The sequence below is a fragment of the Populus euphratica genome, unplaced genomic scaffold, assembly GCF_000495115.2.
Source record: "Populus euphratica unplaced genomic scaffold, PopEup_1.0 scaffold24.1, whole genome shotgun sequence".
NCBI classification, from domain to species: domain Eukaryota; kingdom Viridiplantae; phylum Streptophyta; class Magnoliopsida; order Malpighiales; family Salicaceae; genus Populus; species Populus euphratica.
Window position 1 is genome coordinate 765,678 of NW_011499893.1, and position 17,249 is coordinate 782,926.

The following is a 17,249-nucleotide window of genomic DNA, read 5'->3' on the forward strand; positions in this document are numbered from 1 at the left end:
CTGTAGTTTTGCACGAGAAGGAAGTGCTAGTTGTTTCAAAGTGTAAATGGGAGCTCCATCACATTACAGGTGACTTTGCTCTGTGCCTGTGTTGAATTTTGATTTTTTTTTCTTTTTGTTCATCCCGTAGAGACAGACTGAGTCTTTTTGTAGCTTAAGCTGTTTTTAGTTTCCGGGTTTTGGTTAAAAGTCAAATCTTTGCTGCCGCTAATGTTGTGATTTTTTACCGAGAGAGGTTAGAATCAAGTCTTATGCTGGTGGAGGGTTATTTTAGCTCTAGATCATGGCCGCAGAGAGGGCTTTACTGAACCCATCACCAAGAACCCCAAATATTACTCAGGATTTGCCTAGTTTTCCTGTTTCATCTATTAGCGAAGTAAAAGTCAACCTTGATAATCCCAGATTGGTTTCCGGGATGGACTCTCAAAACCCAACTGAAAGTTCATCAAGTAATGAGATTTCTCTTAAATCTGCATCAAGAAGAAGTCTTTCTTCAAATCCATCAAGGGCTTCACGTGGGAATTCAATTGGAGCAGGCAGTTTTCGTGATCTAGGATCAAAACCTGTGAGGCTGGGGTCTAGACGAGGTGATTCCGAGGTGTTTAGTGCATCCCAGAAAGAAATTAGCGATGAAGATGCTAGGCTGGTTTACTTAAATGACCCTGCAAAGTCAAATGAGAGGTTTGAGTTTACTGGGAACTCAGTTCGCACTGCGAAATATTCTCTCATTTCGTTCATACCTCGAAATTTGTTCGAGCAGTTTCATAGAGTTGCATATGTATACTTCCTTATTATTGCTGTGCTCAATCAGCTCCCCCAGCTCGCAGTTTTCGGCAGGACAGCTTCCATTTTGCCACTCGCCTTTGTGCTGCTAGTTACAGCAGTTAAAGATGCTTTTGAAGATTGGAGAAGGCATATGTCAGATAGAATTGAAAACAGTAGATTGGCATGGGTTTTGGTCAATGATCAGTTTCAAAAAAAGAAATGGAAGGACATTCAGGTTGGTGAGATAATCAAGATTCAGGCAAATGACACTCTTCCTTGTGATATGGTGCTGCTCTCCACTAGTGATTCAACTGGGGTGGCCTATGTGCAGACTATAAATTTGGACGGAGAGTCGAATTTGAAGACCAGGTATGCAAAGCAAGAGACCCTTTCAAAGATTCCTGAAAAGGAAAAGATTCGTGGGTTGATCAAGTGTGAGAAACCCAATAGAAACATCTACGGATTTCAGGCAAACATGGACGTTGATGGGAAACGACTGTCACTTGGGCCCACCAATATTATTCTTCGAGGCTGTGAGCTCAAAAATACCTCTTGGGCAATTGGTGTTGCAGTATATTGTGGCCGTGAGACCAAGGCAATGCTTAACAACTCGGGAGCCCCATCAAAAAGGAGCTGGCTTGAGACACGTATGAATTCAGAGATCATTGTACTCTCTGTGTTTCTTATTGCTTTGTGTTCCGTCGTCTCCATCTCTGCTGCTGTGTGGTTAAGGCGCCACCGTGATGAGTTAGACACTATACCCTTTTATAGAAGAAAACGTTTCAACGAGGGAGACCCAGAGAACTATAATTATTATGGATGGGTGGCAGAGATATTTTTTACGTTCCTCATGTCAGTTATCGTGTTCCAGATCATGATCCCTATTTCTTTGTACATTTCTATGGAGCTTGTCCGGGTTGGTCAGGCTTACTTCATGATTCGAGATTCGCAAATGTACGACGAGGCTTCAAATTCAAGATTTCAATGTCGGGCGTTGAATATAAATGAGGATTTAGGTCAGATAAAGTATGTTTTCTCTGATAAAACTGGTACGCTCACTGAGAACAAGATGGAATTTCAATGTGCAAGCGTATGGGGAGTAGATTACAGTGATGGGAAGGCCAGCACACAAAATCAGCAAGCTAGATATTCTGTCAAAGGTAGTCAATCTTTGTTATTAACTATGTATTTTCAAGTCTGAAAATATCGATTTGTTCTCCAAAAACTAATTTTCTCTTTTTTGGATGTTCTTTGCGTGCCTTGTTTTGTTATCAGTGGATGGGAAGGTTGTGAGGCCGAAGATGACCGTGAAGGTTGATCCTCAGCTTTTAGAATTATCAAGAAGTGAAAGGGATACAGAAGAAGTCAAACATGTCCACGATTTCTTCCTTGCATTGGCAGCTTGCAACACAATTGTGCCTCTTATTGTCGAGGACAAGTCTGATCCTACCATGAAGTTGATGGATTACCAAGGGGAGTCTCCAGATGAACAGGCACTGGCTTATGCTGCTGCAGCGTATGGCTTTATGCTTGTAGAACGGACTTCTGGCCATATAGTTATTGATATTCACGGAGAAAGGCAAAGGTACAATTTTTCCATTGCTTCTCTCTCCGGTTTTTTTTTTTTTCCATTTCTTTGCCATACTTTGTATTGTTACTGTCATTATTCTACAACCACTTCATTGATAAGTACTGCTGCAACTAAGTTGTGCATCGTTACATTACAAAGCATTTGAAAGACGTGAATGAAGTGATTTGTCTACCCATTTTAGAGTATACTGCTACATTCAGCCTTTTGCTGGAGGAGGATTAAAAGGTTTTCACTCTTTTGGATGAAAATTTTTAATTTTTTAAAATCCCTTCCATAAAGGGTTGTTTTCTGAGATATAGGCGACCACGTTCTATGTTTTATCTCAACTGTGGATTATTTTTCAATCATTATGGATCGATGAAGTAATCGGAATAGCGATGGCACGGCTTGGAGCTGCTACAGTTGGTTACTTGTTCCACTGACTATTGTTGCCAGCTTGAGTTTTCTTCCTGAAAAGCTGGTTCTTACTATTTCCCACATGACCGTGCAGGTTCAATGTTTTTGGCTTGCATGAGTTTGATAGTGACCGGAAGAGGATGTCAGTTATACTGGGGTGCCCTGACAGTACTGTGAGAGTCCTTGTAAAAGGTGCCGATTCATCCATGCTTGGTGTGATAGATAGATCCTTGAACAAGAATGTAATCCAGACAACCAAAGGTCATCTCCACGCTTACTCCTCACTGGGTTTGAGAACACTCGTTATCGGGATGCGCGACTTAAGTGAGTTAGAGTTTGAGGAGTGGCACTTCTCTTTTGAGGCAGCTAGCACAGCTGTAGTTGGCAGGGCTGCTTTGCTTCGTAAGGTTGCTGGCAATGTTGAAAAGAGTCTCACAATACTGGGTGCATCAGCCATTGAAGATAAACTGCAGAAAGGGGTGCCAGAAGCCATAGAATCTTTGAGGACAGCAGGAGTTAAAGTATGGGTTTTGACCGGGGACAAGCAAGAAACTGCCATTTCAATTGGCTACTCGTCAAAGCTCCTAACAAACAAAATGACCCAGATTATAATTAATAGCAACTCTAGGCAGTCATGTCGGAAATGTTTAGAAGATGCCTTGGTCATGTCTAAGAAGCTCGGAATTGGGTCTGAAACATCAGATAACACTGGAACAAGTTCTGAAGCTGCTAGAAGCCCTGTGGCCTTGATTATCGATGGTACGAGCCTTGTCTATATACTTGACAGTGAACTTGAAGCGCAGGTAATTGCTTACAAATTATCCTTTATCTTTCTCTATTTCATATCAAAGCTGTTGTTTGCTGATGTAACTTACTTCTCCTTGGCTTTAGCTCTTCCAATTGGCCAGTACATGTTCCGTGGTCCTTTGTTGCCGGGTGGCTCCATTGCAGAAAGCTGGCATTGTGGCGCTAGTGAAGAAGAGGACTACTGACATGACACTCTCCATTGGAGATGGTATTCTCTTGATTTATGTTAGATAACTATCTTATGCTTCCAAAGAGCAAACTTTAGGAGCCCAGGAATATATTTTTTCTGTTCTCTCTCTGGTGTTTTGGGCTGACAATGGAAAAAATCTTCTGAAACTTCACAGGAGCTAATGACGTCTCAATGATCCAAATGGCTGATGTGGGAGTTGGCATCAGTGGGCAAGAGGGTCGGCAAGCTGTAATGGCATCGGATTTTTCAATGGGGCAATTCAGATTCTTGGTTCCACTTTTATTAGTCCATGGACACTGGAACTACCAGCGAATGGGTTACATGATACTTTACAATTTTTACGGGAATGCCGTCTTTGTTTTTGTTTTATTCTGGTGAGTGATACTTGTTAAATTATGTTTCGATCATTTTATACATGCTAAATTCTTCTAAATATGCCAACTAGTTTAGCTAGTTAAATTTGCGGGGCATTGTTAGCAGGCATAAATTAACTCCTTGCACAAACCTAAACTACTCCTTTGCTTATCCACGAAGAAACAGGGAATTCTTTGCTTATCTGCAATTGAATGCATACCTAATTATCTAAATAAACTCCCTTCCTTCACCACCTTCTTTGAAATGGATGTTTACCCTGCAGCCCATGATAGCAATGGCTTTTAATGTTCTTTTGTGCACTCTGTGCAGGTATGCGCTCTTTGCTTGTTTCACTCTGACGACTGCAATCAACGAGTGGAGCAGCATGCTGTATTCTATAATTTACACTTCACTGCCCACCATTGTTGTTGCTATTTTTGACAAGGACCTAAGTAGAAGGAATCTCCTACAGTACCCTCAGCTTTATGGAGCTGGACAAAGACAAGAGGCGTATGACAGAAAATTGTTTTGGCTAACAATGTCGGACACTCTGTGGCAAAGTGTGGTTGTCTTTTTCGTCCCTCTCTTTGCATATTGGGCGAGCACCATCGATGCGCCAAGTATCGGAGACCTTTGGACACTCGCGGTGGTTATTTTGGTTAATTTGCACTTGGCCATGGACATTATCCGATGGAATTGGATCTTTCACGCAGTTATCTGGGGATCTATAGTAGCAACTTTCATTTGTGTCATGATCCTCGATGCCTTTCCCATGTTTGTTGGTTACTGGTATGCCCTCCTCTCTTTCACAGATGTAGATATTTCCTATATATATTCTTTAGTTATGTTCACAAAAAAGCTATGTACATATGGACTGACTAACACTTGCACCTGGAACGTAATCTGACAGGGCAATCTTCAACATAATGGGGGAGGGGTCTTTTTGGGTGTGCTTGTTTATTATAATCATAGCAGCACTCCTTCCTCGTTTTGTTGTCAAAGTACTGTATCAATACTTCACTCCTGATGACATTCAGATTGCAAGAGAAGCTGAGAAGTTCGGAAATCTAAGGGACATACCGGTAGAAGTAGAAATGAATCCCATCATAGAACCATCTTCTCCTCGGAGATGATGATGATGACTGGTAATCTTGGTTCCATGTAAATGGCCATACATTTTTGTTTTCGTAAAAAAATCATCACATTCTTTTCGGCATCTTGAGAGCATTATCTCTCGATTTCCTGGATTTTCATTGTTTGATATCCGAAGGATACATAGAGGCAGTTATACTTTAGGTATTGTATTTACACGATGTCGTTTCACATGGAAATATTATTGTAAATTGACATTTTTTCGAACAAGATGGAAGAAGTTCAATGCATAAATGTACGTGAATTTTCCCATGAAAGAATCTGATGTGTTTCTTTCGTCTATTGACATCTGCAAATATTCCAATCTAACAAAAGATGTTAAGAGATATTTTAACATCAGGATGCCAAGGCAACAAACAGAAGGAACAGAGTGTAATTTCATATTTTCTTCCTCCCTGATTGAGGTTGCTATATATGACATTAATATCTCAAGCACACCTCAATTAAATCAACACAAATGTGACAGTAAAAGTAAAAACCACCCGCTAAAAACAAGAAATCTTCTCAATTTGAAGTTAATTCAAAAGGTAGAGTTTTCATCTGTTGAGTAACAACTAATCACTAGATCCAAAGATAGCATAATGTAAGAATATATCAAGACAAAACTTTTTTGAATATAAGCAACACATCAATACATTCAGATAGATTTCCTAAGTAAATCCATAAATCTATATATTAACATGTGCAAATATCCCAATAGAACAAAAGAATAGTTAAAAGATATCATAGCAGCATAAGAAAATTAAAGGGTGCAAGGGCAACAACCGAAAGGATAGATGTATAATTTCAGAATTCACATATCCCTGAGCTTTCAATATAATCATTCAACTTAACCACTTGATGGAAATTTCTACATATGAAATTAATATCTCAAACACGTTCTGATTAAACCAACCCAGATTTGATAGTAAAGATTAGTTCTGTCACTGAAAATATATATTAAACCAACCCAGATTCATTTAAGCAACATGAATGGTGGCATATTAATACTTTCGTTATTATTCTTATAACCAAAAGAATATTGAAAAGAAACCTTTCCTTAAAATTTAACATGACTTCCTATTAGCTATTTTTGACATGGAAAGTAAGCCTTCATCTGCATAAAACCTTTAACCAGCAATAGGATGGTGCGTCGACATTCTCTTTCTAAACAAAACAGACCACCTAAAGATAATATAAAGACATGCTTAAACAGATGTCTATACAGCCCAAAACTTACATGTCTTCTTTCAATCAAGAAATATATTATTGAGACAAAATGATAATCCTAGAATGAAAACAAGAAGATTCTAAAATACTGGGAATCAAACAACAACATTTCGAAACAGCATATAATAGAGTGCAAAAATATAAACACTTTATACCAGTAACAAGCAAAAATACACTCATCTGAAGATAAACAACCAGATTGGTCCAAGAAAAAAATAAGAACCCATATCTCAAAAGAAAAAATGCACTCAATCAGAAAAGTTCTATAACCCATCAACTTATTTTAGCAAAAGAAAATAAACAAAAACAGAGTTCTAACAGTGCAGGAAATGATGAAAATAACACAGCATAAAACAACATCAACAAGGGATTCTTTCAAAATTTGAAAAATGCAGAGAAAAGCACAAGCAGTAATGGCTTTTGTAAAAGATCTATGCGAAGTTTCAATATTCAAGTTGTGGTCTCCAATGATCCTCCTGCCTTTAGCCTCACAAAAACCGTAAAAATTGCTAAAGTTCATCAACTAAATTACAAGTTCATAAACTTGATGAAGTATTTAATCAAGTGAAAACAAAGGGGTATGCAGGCAGGCAATCAAGAAGCTACTAATATATTTATCAAGGGAACTATTAACCAGTAGATTTTCTACACAAACTAAACAGTACACAGATTTCCATCATGAGAAAATAGTCAGAAAACCATGCACCTAAGAAAATCAAAGCATCATTAGGCTTCCTTTCCAACCTAGTTACTATAGGCCTTTAATCTTGTTATAACAAGTATGCATGATTTGTAGGAAACCCAAAAGCCCGAAAGAAGACTATGACAGGGGATAGACAGCTAGACATTTACATCTCGAGCTTAAAAAAAAAAAAGCACACCCTAAAACCAGAAAAATCAGAGATTAGAGGCATTGAAAAACACATGGTCATCAAAAAGTTTTTTCCTAAGCTGATATTGGTTATAAGCAGCTGATTGGACAATTTTCATTTCACTTAGATAAAACTGCATGTTCTAATTCAAATCTACCATGCTTAACAAGAAGGAAAGTTTCTTACGCGAGCAACACTAATAGCCAACTTCTTTAAATTCTGAACTTCACCATCCAAATAAAAATTACAGTTCTCACTCGGATCTTCTTTAATTAGTTCCTCGAATGCAAAGCCAAATCCTGTGTAACATTATTGTGGAGTTACATGTAATTTGTGGTGCATTTGACATTCTAGCATCTAATCTTCAGGAAAGCAATAAAAGGCATACCCTTGTGAGAGCAATAAGTGTTGCTTTGCATATCTACATAGCAGCTTTCATCAAATAAAGAAGAAAATCCAAGTTTCTTTAACCTGAAGTAACAAGTTGATTTCAATCAGTGTACAATTAACATTTAAGCATTCCTCAACCCTGACGTGAGAGCATTATAACATAAGCATGGTAACATGTGACACGACCCTAATACATCAAAAACTTGGAATTTGTAAAGACAAACAACACTTTAAGTCTTGATCACTATTGAATCTCTAGTCCTCCTACCCACTGTCCCAAGGAGCTTATAATTGATGTTACTTGTTAAAATTTTCTGACCTTTTCACTGAAATTATGATGATTGGAACATTTGAATATCTTGCCTACTTCATAATTTCACTCATGCAATCCTGTTAGCAGAATTGGTGAAGAAGATTGTTTCAGAAATAGAAGGAAAAAAATAATAATTACAGCATCTAAAATTAATTCCACCTTTCAACTGAAACAAAGTTGTAAAACCATTTGACTTCTTTGCTTCAACTATCGATATGAATGCATCTACAAATTGAATCTATGCCAATTTTAAAATATCAATAACAACGTGAGACAAATAAATAAATCTATGTATTAACATGTGCAAATATCCCAACAGAACAAAAGAATAGTTAAAAGATATTATAGAAGCAGCATATGGAAATTAAAACTTGCAGGGGCAACAAACAGAAGAATAGATGTATGATTTTGTATTTCCCACATCTATGATCTTTCAAGATGACCGACCATTCAACTTAACTACTTGATAAGAGCTGCTATATATGGACAATAATATCTCAATTCACAATTTGATTAAACCAACCCAAATTTTACAGTAAAAATCAACCTTGTCATGTGTTTGGACCATAAAGTGAGCTGGCATTCTACAATCAAGGAAACAACCAAATTCTTCCCACTACATCATTTGCAATATAGTAGAATCAACTTGGAAATAAAATTTGATATCATTTGCAACCAAATTCTTCCCTCTATATTTACAAAAAAATTATATAGAGGGATCACAATAAGAAAAATCAGATGGACTAAACAGTCCATTAACCTTTTGCACAGAACACTCATTTACCTCGCCGAAAATAACCAATCAATTTGTTCCTTTAAGTAAAGTCTGAAATCTTCCACCAAAACTGTCATCACAGCTTCGTTGCATTTCCTTTCTGTTTTGCAGGAAAAAAAACAATTACATAATGAAAAAGAGAGAAAGCACAGAAACCCTAACAAAGAATTCTACAGTAAATCAAAACCCAAAAACTACATAGATATTTTAACGCTGATTGGGAGAAAATAAAACCAGAACCCTAACCGAGCACAAGAAAAAAACCACTCTTGCGTAGTAACTCGTTTCGTTACATCCTCTTGATTGATTTCTTTCATTTAAATTATTGCAAAAAGAAAGAAATTTCCGGGTTTTGATTTCTGCTTTCTGTTTGGGGGCAAAAGCCCCAGAATCCTACGAATTGAATTGCTGCGAATTTTAAAAGAAATCCAAAGCATTAAAACCCTAATATTTAATTACAGATAAAAAATAGAGAAAAATAGGGAGATAAATCAAAACCTTTTGGTAGGCTTTGAGAAGAGAGGGTTTTATTTTGTTTTGTTGCAGGCATTATTCGACCAGAGCCTGCCCGCTCGAATTATTGGACCGGAGCTTCCCATGATGAACCTAAAACCCTAGCCCTAGGGAAAACTTCCATAAAAAGAAAACGAAGGAAAAGAAGAAAGGGAAGGCAAGGGAATGGGAAGGAGAAGCAGGGTCCGGAGAGATTTCGGTGGAAAGAGGTGATATTTTGTGTATTTGTAACGGTTAGGGAAGCCCCGCGTGCCTGTTACGCTGGCGGGGATTCTACGCTAATTTAAAATTGGGCGTGATGGGCCTAATTTAACAGTTAAATGGGCCGAATGTGTATGGTCCTTTAAAGTCTGCCTACCAAAAAATCACACTGAGTTGCAGAAGGCCCAGGTAAAAATAACCTGGGTCACGGCCTCTAAAGTCAAGAGCCCATAAGCTAGTCCCATTTCAATCTTGAATCCAAAACATGCTTTATGCGTCCATCAAGGAATTAATTAAACGATGATGAGGGTGATGATCGAATTTTTAATCTGTTCCTGATTAATAAATAAATTTTATTATTTAACGAAGAGCACATGCCAGCAAAAATTATTAGTTTCTAAAGCTTGATGGCCTACAAAAAAACTCATTGGATTTAGATAATCATTGACATTACTGATATGAAAACCATAGGATACAACCATTTTCTTCACTATTCATATCAACAGTTAAGAAGGTGATTTGTTTTAATTTTATTTATTATCATTTTTTTATATAATTTTACTATTTAATTTTAAGAGAGTTTATTTTTTATATCATTTAATTAAATAAAAAATATTTTTTAAAAATAAAGTTCTTAAATTCAGTAAAATTTATTGGAATAATAGATTTAATGGATTAAATCATGAAATTCATATTTATACAATGTATAATTAATATAATATTAAAATAAAAATGTTATTTAAAATAATTTTTAAAAATTAAATTATATTTTTTTATTTGTTGAAGTTATTTTTTAACTTGTCAAATTAAATAGATATATTAAAATAATTTTTATATGATTTGATTTTAAATAATAACTAAATAAAAAGATAATTCAAGAGATTTAAGATTTTTGAGCTGTGTTTAATATCAATACTTTCTAGTATTTCTTTAATATCATCTTTTTTATTTATTTATTTTAGTAATGACATAACACAGCACTACAAACTATTTGCTACCTATTCTATTTAATTTAAATAAACCAGTAGAGATAATTTTAAAAATAATAATAATAATTCAAAATGCAAGGATGATAATTCAAGAAACATCTATTTAGATCTTAACTCAAAACTATCTTAATTAACTAAACTAGTTAACAGGTAAATAAAATTAAATGAAGCTACTTTCAGGTGGATTATTTTTTATTTAACCTGATTTTTATTAAAAAATAATTAAATTATTTTTTAAAAAAAATAAAATAAAAAATTAGTTTAAACAAATTAATTTTTGTTATTATAAAACAAAAATTTGTACAAACCAACAAGTTTTAGTCATTTTAAAACAAAAATTAATTTTAAATAATTTGATTTAGTTTTTTTTTTTTAACTTGATTTTTTTAGTTTATTATTTTTTAATTTGACCTGTTTTTTCTCGTTATATTTGATTTTTTTAGTTTTTTTATTTGGATTTAGTTTGATTTAATTTTTTTAATTTTAAATTTATAAAATCAAAACCAAAACTAATTGAATTAGCTAATTTTTTAAAATTTTAAATCAATTTAATCAATTGTTCAGTTTTTTAGGTTATTTTGTTTTTCAATTTTCTCGATTTAATGATTTTTTTGGTTATTTTCTCACCCCTATTTTCAGGTGGCGAAGACGGTGTCGTGGTCTCGCCTTTGCAAAACCCCCCCCTCCTGTCTTTATTTCACCATCACCAACCAAGCTGCTTTAACATAAGAGCAAGCTTTCTCCTTCTCGCTTTCCCTTTCATTCCCTTCTTTCACCGAAAAACATCATTTGCGGAAACAGAACTCTGTAGATTTCAAGATTTTGGAAGTGGGTCTTGAAAATCTTCTCTGTTTTTTCGAGACGGAGGCCCTGCGGTGGCTCCAAAGTTGACAGTGATACATCATCCATAAATCTGTAAGTGGGGTTTGTTTTTTCTTGTGTTGAGAAACTGAGAGGATTATACTCAAGAATGAAAAATGTGGTTTGTTTCTTAATGAAATTTTGAAACTTTGACATCCCTCCAAGATGCACTCATTTTAGTGGGTGTGATACGGATGTCGGTTCAATAGTTTTTGTCTTTTTAAGTGACACTTCTTAATCTCTACATCATGGCCTAAAAGATGTCTTTACTGATTCAATCACCAAAACCATTAAATACCCAATATTTTCTGTGGTATATCTGTTCTGACCCTGGAATAATCTTCAAGAGTCAATCTTAAAGCCCCCAGATCCATTTCCTTGATGGATTCTCAGAACCCATTTGAGGAGGAGATCTCAATGAATCAAAGGAAGGGAGGGAATTCAGTTAGGGAAGTGAGGCATGCATCAAGAGGGGGTGATATAGAGTTGTTGGGTTTGTCGCAGAAAGAGATTGGTGATGATGATGCTAGATTGGTTTACTTGAACGATCCTGTAAAGAGTAATGAGAGATACGAGTTTGCTGGTAATTCGATTCGAACTAGTAAATATTCAGTGTTTTCATTTCTTCCAAGGAATTTGTTTCGACAGTTTCATAGAGTAGCGTACATTTATTTTCTCATCATCGCTGTGCTTAATCAGCTTCCTCAGCTGGCAGTCTTCGGCCGGGGAGCTTCCATCATGCCACTTGCATTCGTGCTGTCAGTTACAGCAGTCAAGGATGCTTACGAGGATTGGAGGAGGCATAGGTCAGATAGAGTTGAGAATAATAGATTAGCTTGGGTTTTAGTTGATGATGAGTTTCGACAAAAGAAATGGAAGGATATTCAGGTTGGTGAGATACTCAAGATTCAGGCTAATGAAACCTTTCCTTGTGATATTGTACTTCTCTCAACTAGTGAGCCAACTGGGGTTGCATTTGTGCAGACTGTAAATCTGGATGGAGAATCGAATTTGAAGACTCGGTATGCAAAGCAAGAGACCATTTCAAAGATTCCTGGAGAGGAAATGATTAATGGGTTGATTAAGTGCGAGAGGCCTAATAGAAACATATATGGATTTCAGGCAAACATGGAAGTTGACGGGAAAAGACTGTCACTTGGGCCCTCAAACATTCTTCTTCGTGGCTGTGAGCTCAAGAATACTGCTTGGGCAATTGGAGCTGCTGTTTATTGTGGCCGTGAAACCAAGGCCATGCTTAACAGCTCAGGAGCTCCATCAAAAAGGAGCCAGCTTGAGACACATATGAACTTTGAGACCATCATACTCTCTCTGTTCCTTGTATTTTTGTGCAGTGTTGTTTCTATATGCGCTGCTGTGTGGTTAAGGCGCCGTAAAGATGAGTTAGATATCTTGCCTTTTTATAGGAGAAAGGACTTTGCACACGGGGCTCCACAGAATTTTAATTATTATGGATGGGGTTTGGAGATATTTTTTACATTCCTCATGTCAGTTATTGTATTCCAAATCATGATCCCTATTTCTTTGTACATTTCCATGGAGCTTGTCCGGGTTGGTCAGGCTTATTTTATGATTCGAGATATGCTACTGTATGACGAGGGGTCAAATTCAAGATTTCAGTGCCGGTCTTTAAATATTAATGAGGATTTAGGGCAAATAAAGTATGTTTTCTCTGACAAAACTGGCACTCTTACTGAGAACAAGATGGAATTTCAACGTGCAAGCATATGGGGAGTAGATTACAGTGATGGGAGAACTGTTTCACGAAATGATCCTGCTCAAGGTAGCAAGAGTTTTGTTGTTTTGAACATTTTGATTTTTTTGCATACGACTTTCTCATTTTTTTTTTCCTGTTTGCTGTGTCTGGCAGCAGTGGATGGGAAGATTTTGCAGCCAAAGATGGAGGTGAAGGTTGACCCTCAGCTTCTAGAGTTATCAAGAAGTGGAAAGGATACGAAGGGAGCCAAACATGTTCATGATTTCCTCCTTGCATTGGCAGCATGCAACACTATTGTGCCTCTTGTTGTTGATGACACTTCTGATTCTACAGTAAAGTTGTTGGATTACCAAGGGGAGTCTCCGGATGAGCAAGCACTTGCATATGCTGCTGCTGCATATGGTTTTATGCTTACAGAACGAACTTCTGGTCATATAGTTATTAATATTCAAGGAGAAAGACAGAGGTACCTTTTTACTACTTTTTTCTACCTTTTTTACTGCCAGTTTCTTGGACATATTTTTGCTAACATCTTAATGATGATTACCACTTCCACTTCTATCATTGTTCATATGACTGGGTGTCAAGCTGTAAATTGGCTGGAGACACTTTGGTTACTAATTCAATATTATAGTGGTATCTCTGGGATTAACATTAGGGAAGAGTATGTTCATCTTAGGTTGAAGACATGGATTCGTAAATGAATCGACTTATATTGAAATTAATTAATACTTTCAGCTTTGTGATGGAAAGTTGGGTTCACACGAATATGTTTGTGCTGTTTGGACGAGAAGTTGTCTTTTCATGAGAAGGATCTTTCTGAAACTCGCCCATATACACATATCATTAAAAAATATGGATTGTAATAGCAGGGAGAATGTGAATGGATAATGTTTGCAATGCTTGGATTAGTTGGTTACTTGTTCCGCTAATTATTGTTGCAATGTTGAATTTCTTTCCATGAAAAATGGTTCTTACTGTTTCCTTTTTGGTTGGACTATCCCATATTGGCAGTGCAGGTTCAATGTTTTGGGTTTGCATGAGTTTGATAGTGACCGGAAGAGGATGTCGGTCATATTGGGATGCCCTGACAAGACTGTGAAAGTCTTTGTGAAAGGTGCTGACACATCCATGTTTAGTGTGATAGATAGATCTCTGAACACAAACATTATACATGCAACTGAAGCCCATCTTCAGACTTACTCCTCAATGGGATTGAGAACACTTGTTTTTGGGATCCGTGAATTGAATAATTCAGAGTTTGAGCAGTGGCACTTAGCCTTTGAGGCAGCTAGCACAGCTATAATTGGCAGGGCAGCTTTGCTTCGCAAGGTTGCTAACAATGTCGAAAACAGTCTGACCATTCTCGGTGCTTCTGCAATTGAAGATAAACTGCAACAAGGGGTGCCAGAAGCCATAGAATCTTTGAGGACAGCAGGGATCAAAGCATGGGTTTTAACTGGGGACAAGCAAGAAACTGCTATATCAATTGGCTACTCCTCAAAGCTCCTGACAAGCAAAATGACCTCAATTATAATCAATAGCAACTCTAAGCAGTCTTCAAGGAAGAGTTTAGAAGATGCCTTGGTTACATCTAAGAAGCTCACAATCACATCTGGGATAACACACAATACTGGGGCAAGTGATGCAGCTGCTGTGAATCCAGTGGCGTTGATTATTGATGGCACCAGCCTTGTCCATATACTTGACAGTGAACTCGAAGAACTGGTACTTGCTTGTGAATTCACCTTTATCTTTCTGTTTTTCATGGCAATGGTTTCGTGTGCTGATGTACTTTATTCATTTGGCTGTAGCTCTTTGAATTAGCCAGTAAATGTTCTGTGGTTCTGTGTTGCCGAGTGGCTCCATTGCAAAAAGCTGGAATTGTTGCCCTTGTGAAGAACAGGACTCGTGACATGACACTTGCCATTGGAGATGGTGATTTCCCAACTTATGTTAGATCAGTAGCTTTATGCTTCCCTGAACCAAACTTTGGGGAGCATAAGGAATTACATTGTCTTGTCTCTCATTGGTGTTTTATTCCGATGCTGGAAAATTCTTCTAAATGTTTACAGGTGCAAATGATGTCTCAATGATCCAAATGGCCGATGTTGGAGTTGGCATTAGTGGGCGAGAGGGTCAGCAAGCGGTTATGGCATCAGATTTTGCAATGGGGCAGTTCAGATTCTTAGTTCCACTTTTATTGGTCCATGGACATTGGAATTACCAGCGGATGGGATATATGATACTATATAATTTTTACAGGAATGCAGTGTTTGTTCTTGTTTTGTTTTGGTGAGTAAACTTGCATAAAGCATATTTTGAATTTTTTCTTTCATATGCAGAATTATGCTATATGTAAATATGCTATGTGATGGTAAAATTTGTTGGAAGTTTTAGCAGCCTTCACTTAATTCTTTGCCTGATCCTGAACTTTCTCTTTGGCTATGTGCCTTATTTAAGAAAACTCTGTTTCCCCTTCTCTTTAGAAGTTAAAGAAAAGGGTTCCTTGCAAAGCATTTTCTATATAATTGTAGAATAGCCATCACTCATTAATTGGGAAAGTGAACTCCTTCTAACTGGATGAAGTTAGCTGAAAATTTCATCCCTTCATTTCTTGTACTTAATAAACACTGAAACATTTCTCTGATGAAAGTTGAAACTGTCATGGGAGTGTAGTTAAATTTAGTTATTTTGCAGACACTGTATATAAAAATAAAATGTGCTCCTTTTTAACCCAAAATTTATGTGATATTATCATATGCTTGTTAACACAGTTGTTGATACTTTGTCATCACTGCATAGGTATGTAATCTTTACTTCTTTCACTTTGACGACTGCAATCACTGAGTGGAGCAGCATGTTGTATTCTATTATCTACACAGCATTGCCTACCATTGTAGTTGGTATTCTTGACAAGGATCTAAGTAGAAGGACTCTCCTAAAGTATCCCCAGCTTTATGGAGCAGGGCACAGACAAGAGGCCTACAACACTAAGTTGTTTTGGCTGACAATGATCGACACCTTGTGGCAAAGTGTGGCTGTCTTTTCCATCCCTCTCTTTGCATATTGGGCCAGCAGCATTGACGGATCAAGTATAGGAGATCTGTGGACACTTGCAGTGGTCATTTTGGTTAATTTGCACTTGGCCATGGACATCTTCCGGTGGAGTTGGATTACTCATGCAGTTATATGGGGATCTATCATTGCAACTTTCATTTGTGTCACTGTCATTGATGCTGTGCCTATTTTCACTGGTTACTGGTATGCCCTTTCCTTTGTCATATTGATCAGCTTTTAGAGCCATCCGTAAACACAATGCATACCTTTATATATACTCATCTATGTTCTAAAATGTCGTATCATTTCTGACTTTAGTTTGAACTGGAGATATTATCATCTATCAACATTTGTTGTCAGAAAATAATGTGTATCAATTGGAAGATTCTTGTTTCCAATGTTTTGCATACAACCAATTGAAAACTCCGTTTAAGCATTTAGATTGAGAAACACTTGGATGTGTTATTCTTGTGTGTGTGTGTGTACACTGACATGTTTTATTCTTGTGTGTGTGCGTGCGTGTGTGTGTGTGTGTGTGTGTGTGTGTATAGCATCTGATGTTTGCAATTCAATGTAACATGACAGGGCCATCTTCCATGTCGCAAAGACAGAATTGTTTTGGCTGTGCTTACTCGCCATAGTTTTAGCAGCTCTGATTCCTCGATACGTTGTAAAATTTCTGTATCAATACTATAGTCCTTGTGATATTCAGATAGCAAGAGAAGCTGAGAAGTTTGGGAGTCCCAGGGAGTCGCGGAATACAAAAATAGAAACAAATCCGATATTGGGATCTACACATAGATGACAGAATCATCTCCCTTGTCTTGTATAAAAATATGATTTTCTTAAATTTCTTCTAGTGTAATCGGTTCCTGGATTTTCAAACATACTGTTTGCTATCCAAAGGATAGATGTTGTAATAGTTTAGCTTTGTGTTGTGTCAAATGTTGTATCGCATGAAATTTATTGTGTAATTAGCTTTGTTTACAACAGAAAGAGAGTTCAATGTACACGAATTCTACCACAAAAGGATTTCATATGAGCTTTGAAATTTCAATTGTTACTTCTCTTGATAT

At 36.8% G+C, this 17,249-nt stretch overlaps 2 protein-coding genes and 1 long non-coding RNA gene across 5 annotated transcripts; 2 read left to right on the forward strand and 1 right to left on the reverse strand.

Moving 5' to 3' along the window:
• The first annotated feature begins 6 nt into the window (after positions 1-6).
• LOC105131594 (phospholipid-transporting ATPase 1-like) lies at positions 7-5,507 on the forward strand. Its single transcript, XM_011034632.1, has 7 exons — positions 7-1,925; positions 2,041-2,350; positions 2,847-3,555; positions 3,644-3,767; positions 3,904-4,123; positions 4,434-4,892; positions 5,014-5,507. Exons 1-7 carry the CDS (start codon positions 284-286, stop codon positions 5,234-5,236), a joined length of 3,687 nt encoding a protein of 1,228 aa, XP_011032934.1. The 5' UTR covers positions 7-283; the 3' UTR covers positions 5,237-5,507.
• Positions 5,273-8,909, reverse strand: LOC105131593 (uncharacterized). The gene is made up of 3 exons (XR_843464.1): positions 8,824-8,909; positions 7,725-7,807; positions 5,273-5,544 (listed from the first exon to the last, which is right to left on the reverse strand). It is a non-coding gene; the product is annotated as an uncharacterized LOC105131593 (long non-coding RNA).
• Positions 8,910-11,174: 2,265 nt separating this feature from the next.
• On the forward strand, positions 11,175-17,212 carry LOC105131596 (phospholipid-transporting ATPase 1-like). 3 transcript variants are annotated; one of them, XM_011034635.1, is made up of 8 exons: positions 11,175-12,266; positions 12,363-13,179; positions 13,267-13,579; positions 14,133-14,841; positions 14,928-15,051; positions 15,189-15,408; positions 15,919-16,377; positions 16,759-17,212. In XM_011034635.1, the coding sequence occupies exons 1-8, from the start codon at positions 11,760-11,762 to the stop codon at positions 16,976-16,978; spliced, it is 3,369 nt and encodes a 1,122-aa protein (XP_011032937.1). In that variant the 5' UTR covers positions 11,175-11,759; the 3' UTR covers positions 16,979-17,212. The 3 variants fall into 3 exon arrangements, with proteins under 3 accessions (XP_011032937.1, XP_011032935.1, XP_011032936.1); XM_011034633.1 differs by having other exon boundaries at positions 11,176-13,179; XM_011034634.1 differs by having other exon boundaries at positions 11,176-13,179; positions 13,270-13,579.
• Positions 17,213-17,249: the final 37 nt, after the last annotated feature.